This window comes from Equus przewalskii, chromosome X (genome assembly GCF_037783145.1).
Source record: "Equus przewalskii isolate Varuska chromosome X, EquPr2, whole genome shotgun sequence".
Classification (NCBI taxonomy): Eukaryota; Metazoa; Chordata; class Mammalia; order Perissodactyla; family Equidae; genus Equus; species Equus przewalskii.
This window is the reverse complement of record NC_091863.1, coordinates 18,794,366-18,810,513: the sequence shown is the minus strand read 5'-3', so window position 1 is coordinate 18,810,513 and position 16,148 is coordinate 18,794,366. Positions and strand designations below refer to the sequence as shown.

At 38.9% G+C, this 16,148-nt stretch overlaps 1 protein-coding gene across 12 annotated transcripts in view; it reads right to left on the bottom strand.

The window, feature by feature from the left end:
• Nucleotides 1–16,148, bottom strand: part of CXHXorf58 (chromosome X CXorf58 homolog) — a 46,346-nt gene that overhangs the window by 17,619 nt on the left and 12,579 nt on the right. For 8 of the 12 annotated variants that reach the window (XM_070603444.1, XM_070603439.1, XM_070603450.1 and 5 more), the window contains 3 exons: nt 12,223–12,452; nt 9,147–9,309; nt 5,067–5,145 (listed from right to left, as the gene is read on the bottom strand). In XM_070603444.1, coding sequence (XP_070459545.1) covers nt 5,067–5,145; nt 9,147–9,309; nt 12,223–12,452 — 472 coding nt within the window. Of the gene's footprint in view, nt 1–2,005; nt 4,372–5,066; nt 5,146–7,177; nt 8,323–9,146; nt 9,310–12,222; nt 12,453–16,148 lie in introns of those variants that run through there. The other 4 variants (XM_070603446.1, XM_070603447.1, XM_070603445.1 and 1 more) reach the window with 3 other exon arrangements.

Genomic DNA, 16,148 nt, shown 5'->3' with positions numbered 1-16,148 from the left:
ATTACTAAAACTTCATTAATTTTATAAACATAATATATATAACATAAAACATTCACTAGTACTATGAAAATAAGCCACAAAAGTATTTTCTTTTCTTTTTTTTGAGGAAGATCAGCCCTGAGCTAACATCTGACAATCCTCCTCTTTTTGCTGAGACTAGCCCTGAGCTAAAATCCATGCCCATCTTCCTCTACTTTATTTATTTATTTATTTTTGAGGAAGATTAGCCCTGAGCTAACTGCTGCCAATCCTCCTCTTTTTGCTGAGGAAGCCTGGCCCTGAGCTAACATCGTGCCCATCTTCGTCTACTTTCTATGGGACGCCTACCACAGCATGGTGTGCCAAGCGGTGCCATGTCCACACCCAGGATCCGACCGGCAAACCCCGGGCCGCTGAGAAGCGGAATGTGCGAACTTAACCGCTGCGCCACCGGCCGGCCCGTTCCTCTACTTTATATGTGGGACGCCTACCACAGCATAGCTTGATGAGCGGTGCCATGTCCGCACCCGGGATCTGAACTGCCCAACCCCAGGCCGCCAAAGCAGACATGCGCACTTAACTGCTGCACCACTGGGCTGGCCTCGCGACGAAAGTATTTTAAATTAAACCACATTTAAAATAATTTAGCCAAGTACTGTCCATGAATAGGAAGCCTTGACGTTTGATTTTAAGCAAATCAACATTTTTTCAAGTTGTCAATATTATTCTAGAAATAATTAGCATTAGTTAGGGAAACTATTCTTGATTCATCATAGGAAAAAGTTACAGAGAGCATCAAGTTATAGAATCTTATTATTCGGTGTCCTTTTTTTAACTTAAGCTTCTGATTATTTAGAAATACGTAATGAAATTTCCTCCTCCTCTTTTTAAGAATCTTTTATTGCTGAGTTCCTACAAACTGTTTCTATGAAATTTGCAGTGACTGTCAGTAGTGCTTGGCAAATGCACCATTGTTAAAACCGGCTTTGAAAAACAGGTTTCTGTACAAGTGGTTATGCAGTGAATAATTTCTCCAGGAAGGCATTGCTGCAGTATTTCTATGCTATTATCAGGAGTCCCCTTGTCAGTTAATATATATTTCACACATAAGGCCTAACACTTTTGGAGATGCCTTCTGAGTTGGCAACCAAGCTAACACTATAGAGTGAACTATAACAAACTGTACCTCAAGAAGGTTCTGTCAGTTGCCTGAAATTAATGAAAGTCCTTAAAAATTACTTCGTATTTTTATAGCATCCCATTTAGGCATGTAATAAATGTTCAATATAAATTTGCTGAATTAGTACTTTTGTTGTTGTTAATAATAAAAAATGAGTCTCTAGATCCACCTAGCAATTTATGGGAAATACAGAGGGCAGAAGAATGTGTTAAGCTACCCCATAGGAATTCAATCAGCAAAATCCATATCCTGGAAGATGCTACAGATCAATGATCCAGTTTTGCCAACCAATTGTAAGGGGAATAAAAAGAGGTGAATGGGGAACCTACAGACTAAAAAGAGGTAAAAGCCATATAAAAGTAATAGGTGAAATTAAACCATAGTGTTTATGGATACATGTTCACGTGATGAAACTATAAAGTAATGAAGTGATTATCGTAAAAGTCAGAAAGTATGGTTATCCTTAGGAGAAGGGGAGCAGGTGGAGGGCTTCTGGAGTGGTCAGCCATGGTTCTTTTTCTGACATGGATGGTAGTTACAAAGGTGTCTTGCCTTATAATAATTCATTAAACTGTATATGTTGTGTTTTTGTTTTTGTTTTGCTGAGGAAGATTCGCCCTGAGCTAACATCTGTGCCAATCTTCCTCTATTTTGCATGTAGGTTGCCACCACAGCATGGCTGATGAGTGGTGTAGTTCCATGCTCGGGATCTGAACCCACGAACCTGGGCCACTGAAACAGAGCACACTGAACCCAACCATTCCACTACAGGACCGGCCCATTGTATATTTGTTTTATATGGTTTCCTATAGATGTGTTATACTTAAAAATAAAAAGTTTAAGAAATAAACAACAAGAAATACATATATTTTCAAGTTACGAATTTGATATCATGACCGAGTTGAGAAGTGTCCAGTAGCACACCATAATATAGCATCTCTACAGACAGATACAATAGATATAAATAACATCAATATTATAGATAATAGTAAAATGTAGTAAAATAATTAGGAAGTGATGAATTTTGAGTAACTAACTGTGCTTTTAATATAATAGTTTACTTAATCGTAAATTTATACAATTTAATTTCTAACAATGTCTGTATTTAACAACTGGCTCATAAAATTCCTGGAAATTTAACAACCAGCTTGAGCAAGCTAAGTATGAGCTGCTCCAGCACACTCCTATCTGCATCCCAACAATTCTCCTGCTTTCTTATATTTTTTAAAAATTTAGTTTTTAAAATCAAACACATACTTGCATAGTTTTAAAAGTCAAATAGTTCTACAATGATTGCTTTTTTTTTTGAGGAAGGTTAGCCCTGAGCTAACCACTGCCAATCCTCCTCTTTTTTTTTTTGCCGAGGAAGACTGGCCCTGAGCTAACATCCATGCCCATCTTCCTCTACTTTATACGTGGGACGCCTACCACAGCATGGCTTTTTGCCAAGTGGTACCATGTCCGCACCCGGGATCCGAACTGGCGAACCCCAGGCCGCCGAGAAGCGGAATATGCGAACTTAACCACTGCGCCATGGGGCTGGCCCCTACAATGATCGTTATAAAGTCCACTAGACTCCTGTTCCTCTTTCCCCCAGTTTTTGATCCTTAGAGGCAACTGTTTCAATTCTTTGAACTGATTCTGTCTTTACATGGCTGTCTTTTTATAAAGACACCAGTCCTATTGGATTAGGGGCCCACCCTACACTAGTATGATCTCATCTTAACTGATTACATCTGTAACAACTCTATTTCCAAATAAAGTCACTTTCTGAAGTACTTGGGGTTAGGACTTCAACCTATCTTTTCCGGAGGACAGGACGAGACACAATTCAACCCACAACAGTGGGAAGGGATTTGGTGTTCTAATTACTTCTTAAACAGATTTTAAGTGAATTCCTTCCCCTTCGCCTCTCACGTCCAAACATAACCTGTTTGCTGTTGCCAATTCTTCAGTCTTCCGGGGGTCCCACTGTGTAAGCTGGTTTGCTTCTTAGCTTTCCGCAAGGCCAGTTTAAGATAGTGTTTTCTCAGATCTGGTACATCAACTACCACTCATAAGTTTTCCAACTGACAAAATTTTGCTACTGTTTTCCCTGATCTCTCTTTATCATTGAAGGTTCATGCCTTAAAAAAAATCTCTTTACTGTTATTTTAGAAGGGCTTGATGGGGGCAGAGATTAAGATAGATATTCAAGTCAGCATTTTTAGCCAGAAGGTCTTCTACATGTATCTTCATTATCTCCTCTTCCATTGGTGCCTTCTTTCTTAATTCTGTCGCATCTCAAACCACAACAAAACCTTTAAGGGAAAGAATTTCTCTAATCTCTATACAGTCATGCCTTGCTTAACAACGGGGATATGTTCTGAGAAATGTGTTGTTAGGCGATTTCATCGCTGTGTGAACATCATAGAGTGCACTTACACAAACCTAGATGGTATAACCTACTACACACCTAGGGTATATGACACTGATCTTATGGGACCACTGTCATTTATGCAGTCTGTCTTTGACTGAAACATTATTATGTGGTGCATGACTGTACATCTGAATAGTGGAGGGATAGAAAGAGATGGGGTAGGGAGAGAGAGAAACAGATGTGGCTGATTCCTACTCTATGATACCACTCTGCCTCCATGAAGTGGACAAGCAAATGTCAGTACAGTACTCACCACTCAAAAGGAGAACGGCCAGAAAGCAATGTGATAATGCATATGAATAGCTATAAAAATGTTTAAAATCTCTGGTGCAGTAAGTAGTACCACTCACTCTGAAGATTTAAGGATATAATTCAACAGAATGAAGTGACAATGTGGACTTTCATTTATGAGAAAATGGTAGACTAAGTATTCTGAAAAACCATCCCACTGCAAAAACCATAGAAACCCTAGATAAAATACAAAAAAACCCATCTTTTAAAAGGTAGAGTTGAGTTTGTAAGAAGGAAAATCCTCAGGGGTGAAAATAAAGAAGGAGCTACAAACCAGCCTGGGAAATGGCTGATGACCACGAGCACATTCATGACTCCCAGGAACCTAAAGTCTTGGGTTTTAATGATCTCATATGTGTGGAGACAGGATCTTGGGCTCAGGGAAGGTAGGGAATTGGAACTGAGACCTCTGCATAAAGCCAGACTCTCAAAGGACAGTAAGGTGAAACGAAATGGAGATAGAAGAGAGACAATGTGGGAAGGTCAATCATCTTCAGTATACCTGAAGAGCACAAAATACAAAGAGAAAATCTTAAAAGCTGCCAGAGAGAAAAGAGAGAAGCTAAAAGGAACAACAACTAGACTAGCAGCAACGGTGGGACAATGACTTCAGATTGCTGAGAGAAAACCACTGGCAAGGCAGAATTTAACACCTACTTAAAGTTTGTATTTAAGAATATGGGTGAAATGAGGACATTTTCAGAAAACCAAAAACTGAAAGAGTTATCACCAAAAGATGCTCATTAAAGGAGCTTTTAGGAGTATACATCAGGATAAAGAAAAACAATCCCAGAAGGAAAGTCTGAGATTCATAAAACAACAATAATGTCTAATTTGGAGGTTAAAAACAAGATGGTGCTAAAATATTGGATAACAATAATTTTTAAGACAAGAGGATGGTGATTAGCATTTTAAGGCCCTTGGATAGTTTGAGAGGGGGATGGAGATATTGATTTAGACTTTAAGTACACATGCTAAAATTTAAGAGTAATCACTAAGAATAGAAATAGAGTGTATAACTTGCAAAACAATAGAGGGGGAAATGTGGAATCAAAAGAAAAATCTAAAAGAAAACAGGAAAGGGGGGGAAAGACATAGAAAAAGCAGGACAGACAGCACAAAATAAAATGGTAAAGATAATTCCATATATCAACAATTAATTAAAATCACAACAAAGTATAAATGGTCTAAACTCACCAGTCAAAAGAAAGATATCCTCAGATTGGATTAAAACAAAACTAAACATTCCAGATATTTGCTGTGTCCTAGAGAAAACCTAAAACACAAAGACATGGTATATCAGAATAATTAATGTTAGCTGCTGTAACAAACAACCCCTATGACTGTTGGGGCTTAACACAACAAACTTTATTTCTTGCTCACATCACAGTTCATCAGGTCGGGCTGCTGCTCTGGCTGTTGCTCCTTCAATCAATGACAAAAGAATCCGGGATCCTTCAATCCTAGTTCTACCATCTTGGAGTTGTTTGCCTTGAGCCATGTGAACAGGGGAGAGAGCACATCAAAGACCATGTATGACATTTTAGGGGCCAAACCTAGAAGTGGCATACATCACTTCTGCCCACATTCCTCTGGTGGTCTCAACATAACCGCAAAAAGAGTAGGGAAATGTAGGACTGAGCATTTACCCAGTCTCTGACACATAAAAAGGTTGAAAAGAAGAAAAGATGGGAAAGGATATGCCAGGCAGACACTAACCAGAAAAAAGTTAGAGTGGCTCTGTTCCTACTGGACCAAATAGCCTTCAAGGCAAAAATGCACTATTAGGAATAAATATAGTAATGACATAATGATAACAAATTCAATTCACCAGGAAGAGACACTAATTCTGAAGTTATATATGTACCCAATGATATCTTCAAATAACATACAGCAAAAACTGACAGAATTATCAAGAGAAACTAACAAGTCCACCACCATAGTAGGATATAACATATACCTTTCTCAGTAATTGATGTCACATGACCAAAAATTAGTAGAATACAGAAAATACGAACAATACAATTAACAAGCTTGATCAAAAGGACATGTATAGAATCTTGAATCCAACTACAGAGAATGCACATTTTTCTTAAGAGTACAAGAAACATACATGAAAACTGACCATATATTTGGCTATATAAAGCCAGTCTCAACAAGTTTCCCAGAATCAGCACCACACAAATCATGTTCTCTGATTGCAGGCCAATCAGGTTAAAAAATAAATGACAGAAAGATAACCAAAAGAAAGAAGACCGTGTATGAAGATGTCCACTCTAGTGTTAATTACTTACAATAGTGAAAAATTAGAATCACTGAAATATCCAATGATACGGGTATGGTTAAGTAAATTATGCCTCATTAACCCACTGGGCTATCATGTGGCCATTAAAAATTATTTTTTTAAATGGACTGTGTTTAAGATATAACATTAAAGTGAAAATTTTAAATCTATATGTCACTTATGATTAAAGCCATGTGAAAATATGTGTGCATTTAGACAGATTATAAAGATAGAAGCAAATGAAAAGTTGCTATATTATAATGATGAGATTATGTGTAATTCTACTTTTTTTTTTAAGGAAGATTAGCCCTGAGCTAACATCTGCTGCCAACCCTCCTCTTTTTGCTGAGGAAGACCGGCCATGAGCTAACATCTGTGCCCATCTTCCTCTACTTTCTATGTGGGATGCCTACCACAGCATGGCTTGCCAAGCAGTGCCATGTCTGCACCTGGGATCCGAACCGGTGAACCCTGGGCCACCAAAGTGGAACATGCAAACTTAACCACTGTGCCACCGGGCCAGCCCCAATTTTACTTTTAAAAGGATTTTCTGTGATGTGGTTACATTGTTTAATATAAATTAAAAGAATCAATAGAAGACATGATCTCTGCCTGGCAGCTGATGCTAGTTATGCTTTAATATCCATTATCTCTTTCTTTTATAACAGAGGTTTACTTGGGTACCTAACTGCCCAAAACAAGAGCATATTTCCCAGCCTCCCTTGTAGCTAGGCATTACGATGGGATTAAGTCATAGCTAATGAAATATGAGACGTGGGTGCCCTTAAACATAAAGAGTCTGTCCTTCCTTTGTCCTTTTCCTTCATCTTGTTACCTGAAATCTTCCTTACCTTTATTATTGCACATATATGGATGAACTGAATCTGATATGCATTTGATTGGATGAAGGACTGCTTTCCAATTTAATGGATGAGAATATGCGTGATTCATGAGGACAAATATGTGTTTTCTATTCAACCAGTGTCCAGTACAAGCTCTGAAAACAAGGAGACTATCCAGCCTGTTTTTGGATATCAAGTGAGGATATATTAATATTGAAGAGTACACATTTATGTTAAACATATTCTAGTGGGAATCATACACATTTACTCCAATATTCTTTATCACTTAAAAGAGTCTTTTAGCAGAGGATGAGATCCATTTATAGGCCGCCTTGCCTGAGTTAAATGAGCAATCAACCTCCACATTTTAAACGTTATACAAAATAAAAAATCATATTTTTAAAGTTCAATAATAATGTACTTTGTTTAATTATCACAGCCTCTGGGAAGGTTTGATATACTCTAATAGCCTGGATCACAAAAATATCAATAATTTCCACCATATCAGGAATGGGAATTTATCAATTCAAAAGGAAATTGATAAATATTACTCAAAACAGTCTTTATACTTGACAAATATCCAAAGTGCAACATTAAAGCAGATGCAACATTCTGCCCAGGTGCTCACAATGCTTAATAATGATTAGCTATGCTATGTCATGCCTACTGTAGCAGCAAATTCATTATTGTTTCTATTATAATTCAGAATAGGTCAATCACAAGCTGTCCTGTAAGAACAACATGCTACTAAAAACAAGACACTGGAGGCTGACTCAAGAGCAGCCTTTTATTCTGTGAATTCTAATATTTATGCTAAGCACAGCCTGTTCAGATATTTTTAAAATGAAGGAAAATCAAAACTGAATAAACGTTCCAGGGACTAATTTACTCATCATTTCTTGAAGAAAACTGTATATGGTTAGTTCGAGGGCAACTAGTTGAAATAATTTATTCAGACTAAAATTCTGTCAGTAAAAATATTTGTACCTACAGTAACACATAAAGGGCTTAAAAATCTGTCACACATTTAGTTAAGAGAGCATACTGAGGGCTTGTTTATATTTTGTTTGCCTTTAATACTCATACTCATCATTTATAGACAGACAAGCAGAGTGTTAAATAAGTTGGTTTCCTGTCAATTAGCTGTGCATTAATATGATAGAGAATTATTAATACACAAGTCTTGACACCAGGCAAATAATTCCTTTTCTTCTTTTTCCAATTTGTCATCTGATATGACTTCATTAATTTTCACAATGTCAAAAGATGGGGTAGAGAAGATGATCGTCTTTTGTTGCTTTGTACCTGGTGTGTCCATTTGCAGTTCCTAGGTAGAATTATAAATAAAAGTGGAAAGTGCTTTATATTTGCTTTTTATTACTTTATGTTTTTACATTTGACTGTTTATACTTAGCTTCATCTCAAAAAAATTTATAGCAGATCTTTTAAAAATTACAAAGTAATACATGTTCATTGTAAACATTCCTACAATGTAAGAGTATACTGAGGCAGACTTTACACAGCATACAGCTTTTAATAAGCTTAGATAGAAATGACTTCCAGGGGCCGGCCCCGTGGCCGAGTGGTTGAGTTCATGCACTCCACTTCGGCAGCCCAGGGTTTCGCCGGTTGGGATCCAGGGCGCGGACATGGCACCACTCATCAGGCCGTGTTGCAGCAGTGTCCTACATGAAACAACTAGAAGGACCCACAACTAAAAACATATAAAAGTATATACTGGTGGGATTTGGGGAGAAAAAGCAGAAAAAAAAAAGATTGGCAACAGTTGTTAGCTCAGGTGCCAATATTTGGGGGGGGGGGAAAGAAATGACTTCCATTTTGAGAAAAGCACCATTAGAGATGTGCTGAATCAACAGTGTCAACATACAGACAACAGGGTTTTTTGCCAATTCATGCTAACGCGGAGCCAAAACAGCTGGTATTTATCAGAATAGCTACTCACATTGCTTAAGAATTTTTTAAATATGTGTTACCAAAAGGAATGTAGTTTTATACTATTCAATGTATATACCAAAGGTGTTTCAGCCTTGATTGAACTATTGTAGATTAGGAAAATTCCACTTACAGAAGTAGAATTCCTTACAGTTTGAATATTGGCCAAAATGATGAATTCAGTACAAGTTAACTTACAGTCCCCGTAGAAGCACTTTTTTCTTTAGCCATCTTAGAAGCTTTTCTCATTTTTTCAACTTTCATTTTAGCTTGCTTGGATCGACGACCTAGATGTCTAATTTGACTTTGCTGTTGGTAGGGCCGATACAAAGGTTGAATACTTGAGAAGGATGAAGGGCACCTAGAAAATATTTGTATTATAGACAGAAAAACTGCACAAAGTAAAATTTGAATGTAAAGAAAGTTCCAAATTTTACTAAAGCATCCTCTATCAATCAAAGACCTCAGTACTTGGAGCAATATTACACGTAAGTTTTTAGGCCAAAGTTATCATTTCTGCTTGGGTTACATAGCAGAGTTCTTTACTGCCACTTAAGAAGGTGTAGAGATGATGACATTAATGGCAATGATGATAAAAATGATAAGATGTGGCATCAATTTAAAATCAGTTTTCTTGGAAAATACTGTGTAGTAGCCATTTGAATCGTTTTTTTTTTTTAATTAATTTATTTATTTATTTTGAGGAAGATTAGCCCTGAGCTAACTGCTGCCAATCCTCCTCTTTTTGTTGAGGAAGACTGGCCCTGAGCTAACATCTGTACCCATCTTCCTCTACTTTCTATGTGGGACGCCTACCACAGCATGGCTTGCCAAGCGGTGCCATGTCTGCACCAGGATCCGAACCGGCAAAACCCGGGCCGTTGAAGCAGAACGTGCGAACTTAACCGCTGGGCCACTAGGCCGGCCCCAGAATCTTTTCTTTTTTAAGGTGTGCTTTTTGGTGAGGAAGATTGGCCCTGAGCTAACATCTGTTGCCAATCTTCCTCTTTTTTTGTCTCCCCAAAGCCCCAGTACATGGTTGTATATCCTAATTATAAGTCCTTCTCGTTCTTCTATGTGCCATGCTGCCACAGCATGGCTTGATGAGCAGTGTGTAGGTCTGTGCCCAGGATCTGAACTGGTGAACCCTGAGCTGCCAAAGTGGAGTGCACAAACTTAACCACTTGGCCATGGGGCCGGCCCCCTGAATCTTTTTTTGTGTGTGTGAGGAAGACTGGCCCTGAGCTAACATCCATTGCTAATCCTCCTCTTTCTGCTTAAGGAAGATTGTCGCTGAGCTAACATCTGTGCTATCTTCCTCTATTTTGTGTGGGATGCTGCCACAGCACGGCTTGACAAGCAGTGCTAGATCTCCACCCAGGATCCAAACTTGTGAACCCCAGGCCACTGAAGTGGAGCATGAGAACTTAACTACTATGCCACTGGGCCAGCCCCAAATCTTTTTTTTTAATACCATATACTAACCCAAAGAAGTATTAAATTTCATAATGGCTGAAAAAAACAAGCTGTTTTTATCCATGTTGGGATCACAACTGCCAGCATTGCCCTCACTCAGCCTGAGAGTGTTCTTGTGAAAACAAGAGCCCATGTGTGGGGAAGGTCTCAAGAATTAATATCTCCCCTCCTAAGCAACACTTAACCAATGACTGATGGGTGTTGATGTATAAATATCCCAACTCCCTTGCCCCTGCGGGATAACTTGAGCTGCATGTTCTACACTGGCTCAGACATTTCCAGGAGGAAATAAGCTCCAGTTACCCACAGTAGTAACCTGTCCATTAACACACACTGTTATGGCTGCCTACCTTTCCCTGTTTCACTTCTCCATCCCCTTTCATCAGTGGTTCCAGGAATCACCTCCCAAACAAACTACTCGTACTCAAATCCTTGCCTCAGGGTTTGCTTCTGGGAGATCCCAAACTAAGCTGAATTCAAAGAAGCCTTTAAAAAAGTACTTTTCCCTCTTCAATAGATTTAGAATTTGGCTACTTATTTGGCTTTTAAGTGACTCATTCTTGGATAAATAGTAGCATGAGTCCAAATAGCAGGGAGCCTAGGGTTATACATGATGGCAGAGAAAATTACATCATTCGTTTGACCTTGGTGGTAACAGTTTAAGTTCTATATTCAGTGCTTATACGGATGAGTTAGAGAAAATCTATTTCATGGTGACAGATTGCACCCTACACCAGGCCATCTGTCTGGCAAATGTATAGCCTCGATCATAAAATAAATGGACTAAATTATGTCAGTGGGTCAGCACCACTCATCTTTACTCTCAAAAAATACCCAGTATGTTTGCTTGACGGTGGATCATCAGTGTCTTCCTCATGTACTAAAGGAGTATTTTTCATTTCAAAATATGACCATGTGAAAAGTGACTACCGATAGGTCCTCTTCAGTCTTATTATCTTTTTTTCTTGAGAAAAAAAAGCTTAATTTGTAAATAAGATAGGCTAGGTGAGACTTGATAATAGAAAGAAAAAAGGAAAATAATTGAAGCAGTCACATTCTGTCCATGTTGTTTCAGATCATAATACAGTCTATTTTGCTACAACATGTGTTTCTATAATGTGAATTGGCTCACATGCTATTGGTAAAGAAGGGAATAATGTCACTGTAATTTACACGCAATTTATCCTCGGCAAGGGAAGCCAGAATAGCAAGAGTAGAATTATAACCTTCAGCAAGAAAAAGTCCTCAGCTCTGTGCGGCATGGGCAACAGGAACCCTTTTGCTTGTACTTATGAAAACAAAAATTAGCACCTGCACCCAGGGCTCTCTCTCCAGAGAGGCACCCCGTCCAACAATCCACCCATACTGTCCTCCACCTTACTCCTCGCCTTAGGTGGTTCTTGGTTCTTGGCAGGTCGTATTGCCTCTCATGTCCACTTAAAAGGCAAACACACTGGCCCAGGGCTCCACTTCCATCTGCACTGTCTCAGTGCCCACTACCTGCTCTAATTAAAGAGTTGCTAGCATTTCCACTCTATTGTTGCACATTTTTTACATTTGTTGTGGTGGCCTCCAGCCATCCTGAGCTGCCTGTCTGGCGATACAAGTTATCTCCCCAGGTACCAACTGTCCTTTCTGTTAGTGCTCTGTTTACAAAGTTGCCTAAGTTTTGAGTAATCTGCCCCAACCCTATTTTCCCCATATGCCCTATTATTATCTTTAGTGAGCTATTTGGCAGAATGTGAATATTTTCAGAAATGCCTCTAGTATTGTAACCCTGGTGAAAGATCACTTTTACCTAATTTCAGAAACAATCTGTAGCTGGTGCTGACGCATCTCTTCTGTTTGTGGTCTCTCTAACAGATGCTTCATTTCTTTTCGTAGACGGTTTGAGATTATTCCAGACTCTGCATAATCAACTATGTCATATATTATCATTGTCTTGGGAATGTTTTTGAGGTTTAATCTCCGCCAGTAGTTATTTCTGCCACCAAAAGATGCAGGGGTCTCATCCAGAAGACTGGAATACTATATGGAAAACATAATTAAGAATGACTGATTGTGGGTGCTCTAGAATGTTTTGAGACACATTTCCCAAGGTTCTACTTAAATGTCACTTCATTCAAAAAGCACTCCTTGATCCCATCTCTGAACTTTATCAGCATCTCTCTTCTATGACTCTTATTACTGACTACTCAGTGTTTAAGCTATCTGGAAGGCAAGATCCTTGTCACACAGTATCATGCACATAGTACCACAATCACTAAATATTTATTTAATGCACAAACATTTTAATGGCAGATATAACTCAGATAAATTAAACTCAGGATAAGCCTAAAAATCGAAAATAGTTATGTGATCTGCATACCTGCTAGTGCTTGCTCATGACATGCTTGGGCTGAGAGGACATTTGCACAAACCTTTTTAGAAATAATGAGTTCATCTCCGGTACTAAATGGTGAATTCCACTATTTTCATTTGGAGTATTTGTAGAAATCCCACTTTTCTTTTTTTTTTTCTGCTTTATCTCCCCAAATCCCCCCCCCGCTTCTCGGCGGCCCAGAGTTTCACCAGTTCAAATCCTGGGTGTGGACATGGCACTGCTCATCAAGCCATGCTGAGGTGGCATCCCACATGCCACAACTAGAAGGACCCACAACTAAAAATACACAACTATGTACCAGGGGGCTTTGAGAGAAAAAGGGAAAATAAAATCTTCCCCCAAAAAATCAAATTAGGAATTTAAAAATGAAATATATAATCAATTCAACCTTATAAATGTTCATTTATGATAGGAATATGGCAGGAGGAGCTACGATACTAGGAAATGGAATAGCAGCTAGGCATTTAGGGTATACCACACTCACACCCACACCCACCTCCACACCTTCACCCACACATACAGGCAGTCCTCCCTTTGTATCATTTAGGCATGCAGAAATTTCCATTAACACCATTTAATCAAATAAGCCAGTCCTCCAACAACACATTTCAAATTTCAGCTACCACAGTATACCTCAATAATTGCATAGGTACAAACTCTGCTGCCAGCTCTTCAGTCCATGGACCACTACATAAATAACAGATGTGCATGGTGATTAGTGACAAATCTTGTCACTTCTTTCAAAGTGTGTTGGTGATTGGTCACTGTGGATCTCTATTCACATACGGACAGCAGAGTACGTAGTTATGTTGCCTCTTTGTCTCCCAGTGATAAACCCATGTGGCATTTTACAAAAATGGATAATCAAGAGAGGGAATAGGCCAACAAAGAAACAAAAAGTAGTAATTCTGGAAGTGAAATTCAAATAGAATCTAAATGGAGTTTTAGAAGAAATAAGGTGACCGTGGGGATGTTGACACTGCCATCATTCAAGAGATTGCAGATAGGCAGTTAGAGGAACTTGGTGAAGGCGAACTTATCAACAGAAATGAGGAAAGCGGCTGTGACGAAAAGGATGAAGCTGTCCCAGGGGAAGTGACGCTGGCAAAAAAAAAAACCCACTTCACATTAAAGGAACTCTGAGATATTTCACAACATTTAAAATGCAAAAGATCAAATGTTGGTGGATGATCCAAAGTTAGAAAGGAGTATGACAATTTGCCAAGGCATAGAGAAGATGCTCACTCCATATTATAAGTTATATGAGAAGAAGGCAAGTACTATTTAAACTATTCTTGATGAACTGGCTTTTTTAACAGCTTTATTGAGATTCACATTCCATACAGTTCACCCATATAAAGTGTACAATCCAATGGTTTTTAGTATATTCACAGTTGATAAATTTTTTACAAAAAAATAAAATACTTCAATTCTCAATGTTTCTAATATTTTAAATTATAGTGTACTAAATAAATGTTTTGCTTTTTTCCATTTTCCTATATATTTATAACGGGCAATAAGAGAGTTTTTAACGTTTTGATAAGATTTTTTTGGAAGATTAGCCCTGAGCTAACATCTGCTGCCAACCCTCCTCTTTTTGCCGAGGAAGACTGGCCCTGAGCTAACATCTGTACCCATCTTCCTCTACTTTCTATGTGGGACGCCTACCACAGCATGGCTTGTCAAGCGGTGCTGTGTCCACACCTGGGATCCGAACCAGCGAACCCTGGGCCGCCGAAGCGGAACGTGCGAACTTAACCACTGTGCCACTGGGCCGGGCCCTTGACAAGATTTTTTAAAGGTCATGGAACAATCACAATTTTCTCCATTGATTATTAAGGTTGCTTTGCATGATTTCAGTTTGCATGGTCATTTTTATGACCCTGCACTACTGTGCAAAGTAAGGACTGCCTGTATATTTTATTTCCCAAGAGTGGAGTAGTAAAATGGATAAACATCTCAGAACTTTCAATGATCTGCTCTGCACTTATAGCTATGTGACCTTGGGCAAATTTTAAAAAATCTCATTAAACTCCATTTTTCTCATTTTTTAAAACAGTCACATAATTTACAAACTTGAAGATTAAAAGAAGATAATATGCATACAAAAGAGCTAAAAACAGTGCTGTGTCCACAAAGGGCTCAATAAATGTCAGCAATCTTCATCTCTCTCTCTCTTCTAAAATGTCTATCTGGGGACTTCTTTCTATAACACCAATCCTTGGCATAGTCACAATCTGCAAGTATGCGACCCATGTCCTCAGCAAAGATAGCTGGCATCCCCAAGCTCTACTTATTTCCTAGATCAATTTCCTAATCTTCTAAGTTAAGGTTAAAAGAAAGAAAACACAATTGGGAGTCTCTAAGGCACTGCATTAATTTCATGTTTCACATTCAAGCAACTGAAGGAGCAGTTAAGGCCATACATTATTATTATGAGCTAGAATTTTGGGATCCCTTGTTTCTTTAGAACTTGTAAAATGGGGGTAAAAATAGTACCTACCTCTTAAGGCTGTTATGAAAATAAAAGGAGTTGGTATTACATCAGCATTTGCTATTATTATTATTCAGGTATCTATTTTAAGTTCCTTGATTTAGCACTGCTGTCTCACCAGGTATGCAAACCAGAAACCAAGAAGCCATGTTGGACACCTTCCTTTAGCCTACCTCCCTGTCATCAAGGCCCACTGCTTTTATTCTCTAATTATCTCTTGCATCTCCAGCCTCACAGCCCTAAATCAAGATACCAGCATCTCTCCTAAAATACTGCAGGAACCTCCAAACTGGGAGAAGGCTCTTACTGTCCTCTAATTCATTCTCTACATTGCAGCCAGATGTATCTTTTTTAGATTGGATCACCTCTTTTCTTGAAACACTGCACCAGCTTTTCGTTGCACACAGAATCAAGAAAAAAAAAAAGATACTTTACTATGGTTGAAAGCCCTGAATGATGACCTCTTACCAGCCTTGCAGCCTGACTGCATACCACACCCTCTGTGCTCTCTCTTCTCTAGCCCCACAGATCTGCTTTCAGGCTCTGCAGCTCCTCCTGCCACAGAGCCTTTGCCTGGGGTGCACCACCTGCTCAGCCCCAGACTGAGGCTGTGACACATTGTTGATTGCCTGCCCATCAACCATTTCCCACTTCTCCCTTGCTCATGGAGCCCAGATTTTTTTTGTTAGGTATGAAACAGCAATATGCTCCAGGAAGGAGGGCCCCAGCACATGAACCATAATTGTTCTAAGTCAATCATGGGAAATGATCTCATTTCCCTTTACCAGTGATTGGTTTAGGGGTGCATGTGATTCAGGTCTGACCAATGGGATCTAAGGGGAAGTCT